At 40.4% G+C, this 14,907-nt stretch overlaps 1 protein-coding gene across 1 annotated transcript in view; it reads left to right on the top strand.

The window, feature by feature from the left end:
- The window catches only part of MORC1 (MORC family CW-type zinc finger 1), a 208,992-nt gene extending 194,804 nt beyond the window's left edge, over positions 1 to 14,188 (top strand). Inside the window, exons 24-27 of the mRNA XM_062180799.1 lie at positions 396 to 483; positions 2,368 to 2,421; positions 10,862 to 11,056; positions 14,063 to 14,188. Coding sequence (XP_062036783.1) covers positions 396 to 483; positions 2,368 to 2,421; positions 10,862 to 11,056; positions 14,063 to 14,188 — 463 coding nt within the window. The remainder of the gene's footprint in view (positions 1 to 395; positions 484 to 2,367; positions 2,422 to 10,861; positions 11,057 to 14,062) is intronic.
- Positions 14,189 to 14,907: the final 719 nt, after the last annotated feature.

The following is a 14,907-nucleotide window of genomic DNA, read 5'->3' as shown; positions in this document are numbered from 1 at the left end:
TCTTCCCCCTTCTCTTTCATTTCATAAAGTTTATTTTGAGATAAATGTAGATGTATATGCAGTTGTAAAATATAATACAGACATCCCTTGAACCCATTACCCAGTTCCTCCCAGTTGTAATATCTGTCAAAACTACAGACCAGTATCACAACCAAGATACTGACACTGACAGTCAAAACACAGAACATTTTCATCACAAGAAGGGTCCTTCTTGTTGCCCTTTTAAAACCACACCCATGACCCTCTCTGCAGTCTTCCATACAATGGTAAAAGCATTTGAGGGGGATTGATGTGCATCTTTGCCAGGATGTTTAATACTCAGGAACCCAGTTCTGACAGGTGACTGGCTCCTCTGTTGTCCTGGCATGGTGGTTCTGCTGTGCTTCTTTTCCTAGGGAGATCCTTCTGTATTTTTTCCCTGAGTACCAGCTGCCATCGGAACTGGACTACATATCTGTGGAAGAACTTGCAGCAAGTTCGGAGGTAAGCTGGCTGTTTTATAACTCTGAAAGAATGACAGAGTGGACTGAAATTAATCTTCAGTGAAGAAAAATGGCAAATGTTAGCAATAAGAGGATGGTGAGTGGCTAACCTCTATGAAGATAGGAATCCTTACACCAAATGAGTGACGGAATTAAAGCCACAGGTGAAATCATTGTGGCCACGGGTAAAATAATGTGAATATGTTAAAGACTAGAACAGAAGGTGGCAGACATGAAAAGAAATGGGACTTCCTTCTCTTCCACCAAAAATAGAGTATCCATGCCTTACATACACTTCCTCAGCTACCTGTTGTGAGGATTGTGAGGAGCTGAACTGGAGACTGGGCAGCCCTGTTACTGCCCAAAGTGCTAGTCTTAGCTGGAGTCACCAAAACATCACTGAGAAATGTGAAGGAAATGGTGTTTACTGAACTACTTGGGGAAAGTACAATATATGACTGGAAGGGAAACATTGATCAGCTATTGGGGTGAACGGCTATTGGCCACGCTTGATATGAACACCGTCCCCAGGTGACTGAGTGCCCACAGGGCTGGGGTGGAGCTGTGTGAGGTGTGCATGTCTGTGGCCAGGAAGAGTTGTTGCACAAGTGGAGGGCAGGGGCCGGTGCAGTGTAGGAGGGAGCTGCTTGTGGAGACATTGGATGCAGGAGATACCAGTGCAGAGACACAAATTATTAATCTGATGGAGGTGTCATCTGCCTCAGTCTGATCCTGCATGAAGTCCCAAGTTTTCTGGCCTATAATCATTATTTTAGCGTCTTCACCTTCTGTTCTCAACTCATCATTTCCCACGGAACTTCTGACTCCACTGCTTACCTGAAACCATTCTTGTTAGGGTTACTAGTAGCCATTATTATTTCTTTTTTTTTCTTTATTTTCTTTCTTTATTTTTTTGACAGGCAGAGTGGACAGTGAGAGAGAGAGACAGAGAGAAAGGTCTTCCTTTTTGCCGTTGGTTCACCCTCCAATGGCTGCTGCGGCTGGCGCACTGTGCTGATCTGAAGCTGGGAGCCAGGTGCTTCTCCTGGTCTCCCATGTGGGTGCAGGGCCCAAGGACTTGGGCCATCCTCCAGTGCACTCCCGGGCCACAGCAGAGAGCTGGCCTGGAAGAGGGGCAACCGGGACAGAATCTGGTGCCCCAACTGGGACTAGAACCCGGTGTGCCGGCACCGCAAGGTGGAGGATTAGCCTATTGAGCCATGGCGCCAGCCTAGCCATCATTATTTCTTACATTACCCGACCTCTCTGAGGTCTTCAGGCCAACTGCCCCTTTCTCCTTAATGCACTTCCTTTGTGACGTCCGTGACAACACATTTCTCACTCTTCCCTCTCTCCCTTCTTCTTTATGGCAACCCCTTCTCTATATGATTTCCAGTGTTGACGCGTCCAAGGCCTGGCTGCTGGAAGCAACCACGTTCCTCTCTCTGTTTAATGCTGTTTTGAGGTGACCTCGGCTCATCTCTGACTAAATATTATTCCACACGTGTGGGACTTCTCAGTCTATTTCTCTGAAATTGCATTTCAAGAAATCAATATTGCAGCTGCCTTCTTGACATTTCTCTGAATATTTATTATTTTATCATTTAATTTTCCTCCACCTTAATTTTTTAATCTGTGTTTTTAAAAAACCACACAGTATTTATTTTTGTAAGCTGCCTTAATCCTTTTCTGGAATGAAGTGAGCTGCAATTTAGTTAATTAATTTAATTAGGCCTAGATTGAAAAGATCCGCCGTACCACCAGAGTTGGCCAGTTTGAGGCTTTGATGGCTTTTTATACTGGATACTTGCATGTTGTAACTCTGTTGCACACAGCTCTTTCTGTAAAAGTTAATATCCTGTTCTATTATCATTTATGAAAACAGCTGGAGCAATGCCCAGAGCAGACAAACAGAATCCTGCAAATGTGTTTGGACCAGGTAAGCTTCCTTTCAGTGTAGCCATTTAAATTCTAAATGACCCTGTGTTCCGAAGAAGGAACAACACACATTTCCAAATGTTGAGTTTGGAAGGAAATCAAATTTACATTTACTTACCAAGACTTAGATTAATGTGTGGTATATCAGATGTCATAAAGCAATATTTTTTTGAATTTGAAAATATAAATCTTTCTGTGACATAAACTTATGAAGCACTCAGAGCAGGATTATAATTTTTAATTTTAATTTATTATTTTCATTTTATTTGAAACACAGGGAGAGAGAGAGAGGTAGTCACAAATAGACAGAGAGAAAGATCTTCCATTCTCTGGTTATCCCTCAAATGCTTTAAGAGTAGGGCTGGGCCCAGCTGAAGCCAGGAGATAGGAACTTAGATGACAGGGGCCAAAGTAGCAAAGCCAATCACCAGCTGCCTCCCAGGGTGTACATCAAAAATAAGCTGGAATTTAGAAGTGGGGACAGACACTCCAAAATGGGTTGCAGTGTCCCAAGTAGCATCTCCAATACTATACCAAGCACTTGGCCCAGCATTGTGTTTTGAGCAAGAAGTAGAATGTTCTTAGTCTCTAGGAAATATATTCACTGAATTTTTGAAACAGTAGACTAATGCAGAAATTGTAGATTAGAGTTTTAAATTACTTCAAAAAATTTGATATCTCTCTTTTCAAAAGAAATCTTAACATTTTTAAAAGATTTATTCATTTATTTTTAAAAGTTTTATGTACTAATTTAAAGGCAGAGTTACAGAGAGGCAGAGGCAGAGAGAGAGAGAGGTCTCCTGCAATGGCAGGAGCTGGGCTGGTCCAAAGCCAGGAGCCAGGAGCTTCTTTCAGGTCTCCCATGTGGATGCAGGGGCCCAAGGACTTGGGCCATTTTCTACTGCTTTCCCAGGCCATAGTAGAGAACTGGATCAGAAGTGGAGCAGCAAATTCTCAAACCAATGCCCATATGCACTGCAGGTGGCAGCTTTACTCACTGTGCCACAGTGCCAGTCTCTAAAGATTTATTTATTATATTTCAAAGGGAGAGTTACAGAGAAGGAGAGACAGAGAGAGAATCTTTCATCCCCAAATGGCCATAGGAGCTGGGGCTGAGCCAGACTAAAGCCAGAAGCCAGGGGCTTCTTCCAGGTCTCCCATGTGAGTGCAGGAGCCCAAGCACTTGGACCATCTTCCACTGCCTTCTCAGGCACATTAGCAGGAAGCTGGATAAGAAGTGGAGAAGCCAGAGCTCAAACTGGTGCTAGGATAAGATGCCAGCATTATAGGCTGCGGTTTAACCCGCTGCATCATGATGCCAGTCCCTCATAGGTTTTTAACTTTATGATTTTCCATTATTATATAAGTAGTTATAATTAGCTAATATAAAAAGTAAAGCAAATTTAAAGAAATGCATCCCTCCTCTGAAACTATTCCAAAACCACTAATATTGTTTTTGAGTGTATTGAATCACAATCTTTCTCTCTCTGGGTAGATTTTTTTTTAAACATTCATCAAGTAATGCCATGCATCTTACTCCTTAAAGATTTTGTGAGGGAATCAGGAGTTATATCTTTCACTTACACTATAGAAATCCCTCAAAAACGCAAATACTTTCAACTTCCTTACTTTACATTCAAGGGAACTGGAACTCCAAGCTGTGAACTTGGTGAGGCTGACATAAAGGATTAATATGAGAGCCAAGATGCCATAGAGGTACCCACACTAATAATAGAGACAGGCCATGACAGCCTAGAAATTTTCATGGCATTTAGATTAAGTTTGAAATGTTAAGTCTTTTTGGAAATCTGCATTTTCTCTCATTGTATTTCAGCTCTATCACTAGCACACATGCCTTAGCATCTTCCTTCATGTGTTTATGCTTACAGCCATCTTCCATAAAACTCTCATGAAAACATGCAGCTCTGCAAACTAGGAGGTAAATGACACCCCCTGGAGATGTGCATGCACGGTTATAAGCAGAGGCTCTGCCTCATCTCTTTTGTAAGTCATGGAGTACATTTGAATATTCATGTTTTAGAAATGAGAAAGAATTGTGAAGTAAATTCCCAAAAGACATATGACTGAGGAGTCCTGAAATGAAAATGAGAACTGAAAACAGATTCCTTCTTACAATGGCTGTAGCACAAAGCACTCAGATTTTAGGGTGTGCCCTAAAACTTAACAACCCTTGTTGATATGTTTGCCTCTAGAGTTTCTGCTTAGTGCCTCCTGGACTGGGATATGCAACAGGAAACGAAGTGGGCAGGCGGTTGTAGTTCCTATTTTCCTGTTACTATTCAAAGGAAAAGTGAATATATTTATTTTTGAACAATGCTTTGCTGAAAAGCAATACATACTGCAGTGTGAAGACTTACTTATGAACATTTTTTACATAGACTAAAAGATAAAATTTGTTTTCAATATATATTTTACTCTATCTTACTAATATTTAAATAGTTTTTAAGATTTTTAAAATGTGTTTGAAAGGCTGTGTGTGTGTGTGTGAGAGAGAGAGAGAGAGAGAGAGAGAGAGAATCACCACTGGTTCGCTATTCAAGTGGTTTCAATAGCTAAGGCTGAGCCCGGCCAAAGCCAGGAGTTGGACACTCCATCCAGGTCTCCCACATGGGTGGCAGGAACCCAAGCACCTGTGTCATCATCTGCAGCCTTCCAGGCACATCAGCAGGTAATTGGATAAGAAGCAGAGTAGCTGGGAACCAAACCAGTACTCTGATATGCGCTGAGAGCGTTACAAGTGGCAACCAATGTATTGTGGCACAGAGTCTGCCCCAAAGTGCTGGATTCTAGAAATGAAACCAAAATAAACAATCGAGATCAAGAGTTCCTGTTGAAACAAATGTGACAAGCCAAATAGAACAATTGGAATCATGACTTCTCTCCTAATGAAACTTCTTGGCTTTAAGGATGTTCCGAATGATCAGTAAGTTTAAGTGGATAGTTATAAAAGTTATTCTGGTGTCTGGTGTCTGGCACAGTGGTTAAGGTGCCACATGGGACATTCAGAGTGCCTTGGGTTTGAGTCCTAGCTATGATCCTTATTCTAGCTTCCTGCTAATGAGCACCCTGAGAGGCTACAAGTGATGGCCCAAGCAGCTGGGCCCCTGCCATCCACATGGGAGATGTTAACCGAGCTCCTGACTCCCCACTTTGGCCTGCCCCAGCTCTGGCTGTTGAGGTCATTAGGGGAGTGAATCAGCACTTGGGAGATCTCTGACTCTGTGCTTCTCTCTCCCTCTCTTTCTGCCTTTCAAAGAAAACTTAACAAAAGTATGAAGCAAATGATTTAAATAAATTCTTGAGATTCATGTAGAGGACAAATTTATGCAACTTGCTTTAAGGTGTGTACTCTTACTGAATAGAACCACATTGCCATAAACTCAAGAAGGACTTTGAACCTCAGAGTCACGGTAGAGGTGCTGAGAGGGTGGAGACTTGATTCAGTTACGGTGTTTAGGAGATGAGTCTAGTGGGAGGTCCTTAGGTTGTTAGGAGCATGCCCTTGGAAAATAGTTCTTGCTGAAGAAAGTTGTTACAAAATCCTGAATTGAGCCTAGCCATGCTCTTCTGCTTTCTGACACATCATGTGATTGTTCCTGCACAAATGTTCCATCATTGCCATCTCCCTATCTCCTCAGAGACCAGATCAGTGGGGCTGTCCAGCGTCTATTAGAATCTTCAAAACAGTGAGCCAAATACACCTCCCTTTCCTTCATAAGTAGCTTGTCTCACATATTTCATGGTAGCATTGCCAACCTGGCTAATATACACATAGCACGTGGAGAAGCTATATGAGTCACATGTCTCACTGTTCATCTCAGCTTGACCACGTCAGTGGTCTTCATAACTACCATAACAGTAGTGAATGACTCATGATTTGTTAGTGCTTCTCCACCACCTGACCCCAGCCACTACCATTTATTTTTTTTCCTCACAGGACACCTGTTCCATCCAAAAGGAGTATCCCAGAGTTGCTCCAGTCTACTTACATTGATCTGCTTCATGCTGTCCTCATAAAATCTATCTACTCTCCCAACACACAGTGGGTCTCTAGATTTCCCTTCCACTCTGAATAGGGCTTGGTTAATATCATCTTCTACATGAAGCCTGCCTTAGCCTTCTTGGTGATTAAGTTTGACCTCTGTGTTCTGAGAACCTCAAAGCTCTTCTGTAATGCTAATTAAAAATTTTGCCTTGTGTTAGCATTTTATACTTTATATAATATTTTACAAAATATATTTATTATATATAATATATAGTATCTAGTAATTATATTTATATTATACAATCCTTGAAGTTAATAATCTTCTCTTATCAAGCTCTTTATCCCAGTGGCATTCAGTACCTTTGAGTGCATCCTGATATTGATATTTGAGTTGAATTAAAGTTGACTGTTTCTGTTACCCTGCTTGCTTACAGAAGCACACACTTACCCCTGTTTGTATGGCACAAAATCTATAACTTGTGTATTCCTTCCTTACTTGACACAAACTTGTTAGGATTCTGGAGCTGCAAAGCTGCTGGAGCTCTCACTTTGAATTCAAGAAAGAAAATTTAAGTCTCAGTTGAATATCCTTTCTTTCAAACCCTAATTATGCTATGAATTAATAGAATTTAGAAAGAATTCCATTTTTTGTTCCATCATAAATACCTCTATAAAAGTCAGGAGTGGAACTAAGTCTCTTCTCAATTCTAAGTCAATTCTCAGCTTAATTGAAGTATTAATATAGCTGTATGTCCTATGTCCTTTCCCATTGAATTTTTTTTTTAAACCAGAAGCCTAGAATTCTATCCAGGTCTCCCACAGAGGCGGTGGGGGCCCAAGCATTTAGGGCATCCTTCATTGCATTCCCAGGAGTATTAGCAGGGAGCTGATTTATTTTATTTTTGTGGTTTTTTTAAAAAATATTTATTTATTTATTTATTTGAAAGGCAGAGTTACAGAGAGGCAGAGGCACAGAGGGGAGGGCACTGATACACTCCCCAGTTGGCTGCTCCACCGATCTGAAGCCAGGAGCCAGGAGTTTCTTCCAGGTCTCCCACGCGGGTGCAGGGGCCCAAGGACTTGGGCCATCTTCTACTGTTTTCCCAGGCCATAGCAGAGAGCTGGATTGGAAGTAGAGCAGCCAGGACTCAAACTGTCACCCATTCGGGATGTCGGCAATGCAGGCGGGGGCTTTACCTGCTATGCCACAGTGACGGCCCCTCCCATTGAACTTTAAATGTTGTCCAAATTGATACCTTTTATAGAAAATTCCTGGAGAGGTTTACCTGAGACAGGCAGGAGAATAAACCAGGAAAGGCCTGTAGTGTTGGAAGAAAATAGAGTTTCCTGGTCACAAAAGTGTCAACTTTGAGACACTGAAGATATTCAGTGAAAATAGTATGTCAAATAAATGTTCTTGGTATTGGATGGACAATTGAGATTTCTCCTCAGTTTCAGTTTTTTACTTTTGACTTTGAAACATTTATAGATTTGTACTAAGTTACAAAAATAGTATGAGAAGTCCTGTGTATGTATCACTCAATTTCCCCCAGTGCTCACACTTCACATTATTATAACATCAAAACAAGGGACTTGGTAAAATGTATGCTTGTGGTTCTATGTCATTTTATCGTACGTGTAGGTTTGTGTAACCACCACTGAAATGAAAATAGAATCTCATTGCCATACATCTCTCTCTTGTGCTACCCATTTATATTCACACTTACTTCTTCTCCCTCTTCCTCAAATACCTGTAACTCCTGGCAGCCACTGATCTGCTCCCCATCTTTATTATTTTGTCATTTCAGGAATGCCGTAGAAATGAAATCATACACTATGTGTCTTGTTGCAGTTTACCTTATTCATTAAGCATCATTTCAGGTCCATTCAAGCATATCAGGATCATGTTCCTTTTTATAGCTAAGGAGTGATACTTGATTTTCCAAAGAACATTGTTTTTTTAACGTTTTTTTCTCTTTGCTTTTCTTTGTTTTTTTTTTTATTATTGCTGTTATTTTTTTAATTAAGAAGTGTTTCCTAGTTATTGTTATTTAGGAAGGTGTGAAATTATTGAGTTCCAAAGCCAAAACTAGAGGCTGGCGACATCTGAACTGTGTGATGTGACCATGGCCCCTTATTCCAGCCTTGTTGAATCATTTATCCTACCCGCTGTCAGGCTGTGGAGTTGTCACTCTCTGGGTTTGTCTGTAGCCTTCCCAGGAAACATCTGTGAGGCTTTTCAGAGAAGGTGGCAGTTGCCTTAATTGTAAGTCATCAGCTTCTTGTAGATAGAATTAAAGTTGTTCCAAAGTGAATTCCACGCCAAGACATCTGAATGCAGTCTATATGCTTGTCCCATGTGTTTGAAATTCCTTTGTTCATCTCTCCCTAACCATTCTGTCACTGGCTACTAATTACTTTGCTCTAAGTGCTGCTTCTCCACTGTCCTGACTTCCTTGTGTAGAGTGTTAACTGTGTGCCAGGCCTTGGAAATATGGAGTAAAGATATCCAAATCCTTTTGTACATGAAAGTCACACTTTAAAGGGAGAGAACGATAACAGTCATATAAGTAGAGCGTAATGTAGAGTTGCAAAATGTTGATAAACACATTAATAGATAAGGATAATATTATGTGCCATAAAATAATTGTGCAGGGCCAGGAAATAAACAGTGATGTGTGCAGGGAGGGGAGTGGGGAAAGAGTCTATTTCAGATAAAAGGCCAAAAGTATTGAGGAAGGTAATTTATTTTTTAAGGGAGGTAATGTTAAAACAGAGACCCGAGGCAAGCACTGAGCCTTATGCAGATTTGATATGGCTCCTACTGAACAGAGAAAGCAGCAAGCAGCAAGAGCATGGCGTCTGTGATATAATCCTGGAAGAATGAGGCTTAGCACTCAGGAAATGAGGGAAGAGTGGGCAGATCCAGATCAGGGATTTCGGAAGATAATTCTGCCTCACACAAACTTCCCGGCAGCTTAAGACCGTGAACAATCTAAGATTTCTTTAAATAGCAATCAGTGTATCTCACAATAGCTCTCACATTTACCACATGACAACAACAACGATGATTCTACTGCAACACACACACACACACACATGCAGCTCATGTTTGATGATATGGAATATTTTTTGGGTCCCTGCTCCTAACTACTCCTTTCAATTAACCATATATGAAAAATGCATATAATCATAGAATAAGTTACTAATATAAGTTCTAGGTCAAATCCTGTGAACCAAGACTTTAAAGTCTTTCATGCAATGGAGAATCCACACCCCCTCTCAACTCTAATAATATCTGAGCCTTACTCAGGGGCACAGTGTCCTTTGTCCTTTGCACACCTGTATTGTTTCACCCTGTAGCCTAAGATGTTCTTGAAAGCGCAGTATTTTATATATCTTTGCATCATCTATAATCAAATTCAGTGCCTTGAATTTGAGAAATGTTAGTTAATGTTCATTAGACAGAAATTCATATATGTAGGGGGGTTTGATTGGTTGTTTAAAAAAATAAAGAGCAGGAAGTCATGGGATCAAGAGTCGGTAACAGAAGGGAGATGAACAGTGTCTGGGAAGGGTCTAAACCTACTAGTGAATGTGGTAGAGGAAGGTATGGGAGGCCTTGTAGGACAAATACAACCAGTTCATAGTAGAGCATAGAAATCTCCTTAGTACAGAATCATTCAAGTGTTTGTCAGAATGGGGTTTGCTGAGTAAGGTTGCCTCCAAATATCTTCAGACCCTTCCAAAATGTTGATATAAGCAGTTTAACATCATCTGAAATGGAAGCATTTGGCCTCTTCATTACCTCTTCCTACTTCATGGGTGCCTCTGGCACAACATAAAACCTTGAAAAGCAGCCAATACTCCTGAGTCAAATGTATGACTGTACTCTTTTCTTCAAGATAAGGAACCCAAGAAGAGTGATGGGAGCTGGAATTCCTCTTACTATAGCTTTTGTGCATTTTAGATACTGCAGACTTGAGTTCTAATAATACTGCATTATCTGCTAAGACAGCCCCACAGACTGACGATTCTGTCATTGGCTACTAATTACTGTTTCTGTGGAGAGCCATGGCACCTGCCTCCTTTGTCCTTTGAATAATCTGATATCACCAGTGAGAGAACAAATTTCACCTTTATGAGGTTCCTTCTTCATTTCAAAGCAAAAGCTTCTGGGCTCATGGCGGAACACCTCACTCATTCTTACATTATAACGACTAGAATATTGTACATCTTTCCTCTTCTTTCTTTCATCAGAGCATATGTTCCTTGAAGGCATTAACATAATTCGAATTTAGACCTCCAATGGCACTTAACAGAGGCAGCATTTGGTACATAGGTGCAGAGTTGGAATATTAAATTGTCTTGTGATATTAAGGAGAAAAATAATTTTCCAAAATATACTAAAACTGTTTTTTTAAAAAATTCCCAGATCCAGAATGTTTATATGGTCCAATATGAAAAAAAAATAAAGAAAAAATTGCAGTCCATTATCTATGAAGCAAACAGAAGAGGGGTACTTAACGAAATCTCTCTGGGGCAATGTGAAGAAAAACGGAAAACTACTGAGGATAAACTGGAGAGTCTCCGTGTGCAACTGGCAGCGTTGCTGCAGAAACTGCAGCTGGTGAGTGATACAATTTTACTTGAGTAGTGGGAATACAACCTGTGGAAAAAGCACTAAGCTAGCTTCCTTCTCTACATTGTCATTCACTAACTGGCCCCAGACAAGTCACTTAACCCAGCTCTTTCTCTACTTATAATCATTTGGGAATCACTGATGAATTTATAATATATACATTAGAATGTTTTAGAAATTGATATTCTTCTTTAAGTAAATCAGAATCTCTGTGCTTGGTGTAGGATGTTTAGCCTCATATGTTCTCAGCACTATATGTCCAATGGGAATTCTTTTTTTACAATTTTTTTCAGCAAAAATGAATAAATAATAAATAAACAAAAATATACTCTTCTAACCTTGTAGGCTAAACATTGTATAAGTACAGATTGCCATCAGCTTCATCTGCGTATTATAAAGCATAAAAATTGAACTTCTGTGATAGATTAAGCTAACGAGGAAGGGCTCAACTTCTATGATAGCACATAGAAATATTGGATGAAGTACAAGCCTGAAATTTTTTTTGTGTGGATGTTATAAACAAATAGAGAAATCCAAGCCAGAACAGTGAGCACATGGAATATGTGACATGCTGTAATTATAGACCCTGAATGCTGGGAGAGAACACATGACCTCACTGGGCCATGCAAGGTGATGGAACAGGAATTGAGTCACCTGCACAAAGCCTGGAGGATTGACCAGTGGGTTCCGTTGCCCATAAAGGGTTTGGAGGTGGTACAAGGAATCTCGCTATACATCAGTAGAGAAGATGATGAGCATGGACTTTGAAACCACACTGCTTAGTTGTCAACTTTTTTTTTTTTTTTTTTTACTTTTTTTGACAGGCAGAGTGGACAGTGAGAGAGAGAGACAGAGAGAAAGGTCTTCCTTTGCCGTTGGTTCACCCTCCAATGGCCGCCGCGGTAGGCGCGCTGCGGCCAGCGCACCGCGCTGATCCGATGGCAGGAGCCAGGTGCTTCTCCTGGTCTCCCATGGGGTGCAGGGCCCAAGCACTTGGGCCATCCTCCACTGCACTCCCTGGCCACAGCAGAGAGCTGGCCTGGAAGAGGGGCAACCGGGACAGGATCGGTGCCCCGACCGGGACTAGAACCCGGTGTGCCGGCGCCGCAAGGCGGAGGATTAGCCTAGTGAGCCACGGCGCCGGCAGTTGTCAACATTTTAAGGTGGAAGCCCACTCGCCCTTCAAACCAATTATACATGTTTTTATTTATATAGAATTCTTTTCATATTAAGTACAAAAGGAAATGCAGAAAATATTTTTACTTAATGTTTATTAGTACATTACCAAAAAAGAAACACCCCTCCCCTTTGGTGACCTAGGCAATAATTAAAAAGCTACAGTATTGAAATAAAAAGGATGATTAATACTAACTCTAATTTGCACTTGTATTTGTGCTCCTATAAACAACACTACTTCAGTCACTCTGAGTGTGTTTGTTGCTGTGAGAGTGGGATTTGAGTGGAGTGCTTTCTGGTGCTTGTGGCTGTATCAGATCTGAGATAGAGACAGGTACAAGATCACAATGACAGTTGTTTCACTAACAATAAACCTAGAAAAAAAACAAAGAAACTATATTATAGAATCTGAATAGCACTTTCTGACAAGCAGAAAAGAACCAGAAAAGTGCTGGATTTTCCAACAGAAAAATGCGTATTTCCTAGAAAGAGGAAAGGAAAAATAATTATTTACTAAATTCATTAATTGCTTGCTTTATAAGGTTTCCCCCTGAGTAGCTAGGGTAATTATATTAAATTAATTTGTTTTATTCAGTGTTTGGTAGGGAGGCAAAGGAGCATAAAGCATTTTACCTAGTGTCAATGGAGAGGTACTCAAAGGGCAACTGCCCACATACACTGCTCTCACCTCTCTACTTGAACTTTTCATATTTACTGACTGTCATTGCCAGAGCCGCTACAGAAGAATAGAGCAGAAAATCAAGATGAGGTAGACCCACAGCTGATGGAGTAGAAAAGGCACATAAAGAAACTGGGCATGGAACCCACCTAAAATGCCAGGAGGAAGTCCAGTCTGCTAGGTGGAGAATTGTAGAACAAGATTGGACTATAACCTCATAGGCCAAGAAGTTGTTAGTATCAGGAAGGATCACAAGACACTTCTCAGGGTCAATGATGTTTGGAAATTGAGTTACATATTGGTATTACAACCTGTTTGCAGTAACAGGTCCCAGGCATAAAACTGGGACTCATTTCATTTCATCCTTGGTAGATGACTAAGCAAATCTAGGGCAGAAGGAGGGAAGCACATCTAATGGAACCAGAGGATGGAAGGAAAGACTAGGAACATAGTGGTGTTGGACACTTAGTGTGGGAGCAGTAATAAAGCTGGGGTTGTTTCTGCAATCTTTCCTAAAAATTGTCTTACCTGTTGGTTCAGCTACAGAGCTTGATGACTCCACAGTTGGGTCTCAGGGAATGAGATTTTGATGAGTTAGGAGGCAGCATATGTCCCAAGGATCTCTCCATGTATCAAGGAACCCAGGGAGGGAGTTGAGGGGAAAGAGAGAAGGAAAAGATGGAGACAGAGATCAGGGCAGTGAGCCAGAGGTTGTGGGGAAAGATGCAAAAGTGGAAGAAGAGAAAAAGAGAAGTCGAAATTGTCTGTTTGCCTAAAAGGCTAACAATTGATGAATTTTAAAAATCAGAGGTGAGAGACCCTAATAGAGGATGATAAAACTGAGGGGAAAAAATCTTAGGTCCTGATCAGTAACTAAAGAAAATTAAAAAAAAAAAAAAAAAAGGCAGAGGGAAACACCAGTTGCGCTAACCTCCACTGAAGAAGGAAAATTTATCCAAAGTCCTGCCTGCTTGTGAGCACAAAATGAGATGAGATGAGGAAACAGTTTGAAAGGCTGCAAATACAAGACTGGTGTTGCTGCCCCATAAATTGTAGGGAAGATGTAGGAGGTGGCACAGATTACAGCATTGAGAACTGTAGCTTCTTTTGCAGGTGTGACTATTGCTTCTTTTTTCCAGGGTTGTCCATCAGGTGACTTGGAGCAGATTGACACCCACGTAGAAGCGTTGCTTAAAGAAGATAATCTCCTTTCCTATAGCACTTTCAATAAAGTTACTGTAGATAAGGATATAGTTCTACTTTAGAATAAAAGGGAAGGTCTTCTCAAGTTAAGTTAGAAAACATAATTCCTTTGTAAATGATGCTAAGAAAATTGGAACATTCTTTTCAAAAAATAACCTTTTTTTCATTATTGCTGTTATTGTAAAGTTTGCCCTGTGGAACACTAGAAAATTGTGTACTTTCAAAATGATGGTTCATTTACGATTTTTATATATATATCCCAAGCTTGTTTCCTGACTCTTCCTGTTCTGTCAGAAATAATTTCTAGAATTCTATAATTCCCATGTCAGCTATTAAGAAAAACGAAAATTCACTTAAGCTGAAATTTAGGTTTTACTTACATGGTTGTAAAAACTTGAACACAGTAGCTTCCAAAATAAATACTTAAAGGAGTATAGAATCTCCTCCTCTTGAAGTGTATGTTGAAAAAGAGAGACGTTGCACCTTTCTCCACTGCAGCTAACAACCAGTGAGGCAGAGAATATAAATGCCTCCAACACTCTTGAGAAGTTGTTTATATCATACTTCTATTATTACAGGGAAAGAGTAAACCTCTTCAGTATACTATGTGTACAGACTACACATATGTAAGAGCTGTGTTTTACATTTACACATATACAAAGAATGTGTTTTATGCTTTCCTTAATAACTGTTTTATTTGTTTAAAAATGCCTGTAAGGTTGTGTAAAAACAATAAAACCTTTAAAATGCACTTGTGGAATTGTGGAATTTTGATTCATGT

The sequence above is a fragment of the Lepus europaeus genome, chromosome 2 (assembly GCF_033115175.1).
Source record: "Lepus europaeus isolate LE1 chromosome 2, mLepTim1.pri, whole genome shotgun sequence".
NCBI lineage: Eukaryota > Metazoa > Chordata > Mammalia > Lagomorpha > Leporidae > Lepus > Lepus europaeus.
Note: the sequence above shows the minus strand (reverse complement) of the source record. Positions and strands in the feature narration are given on the sequence as shown.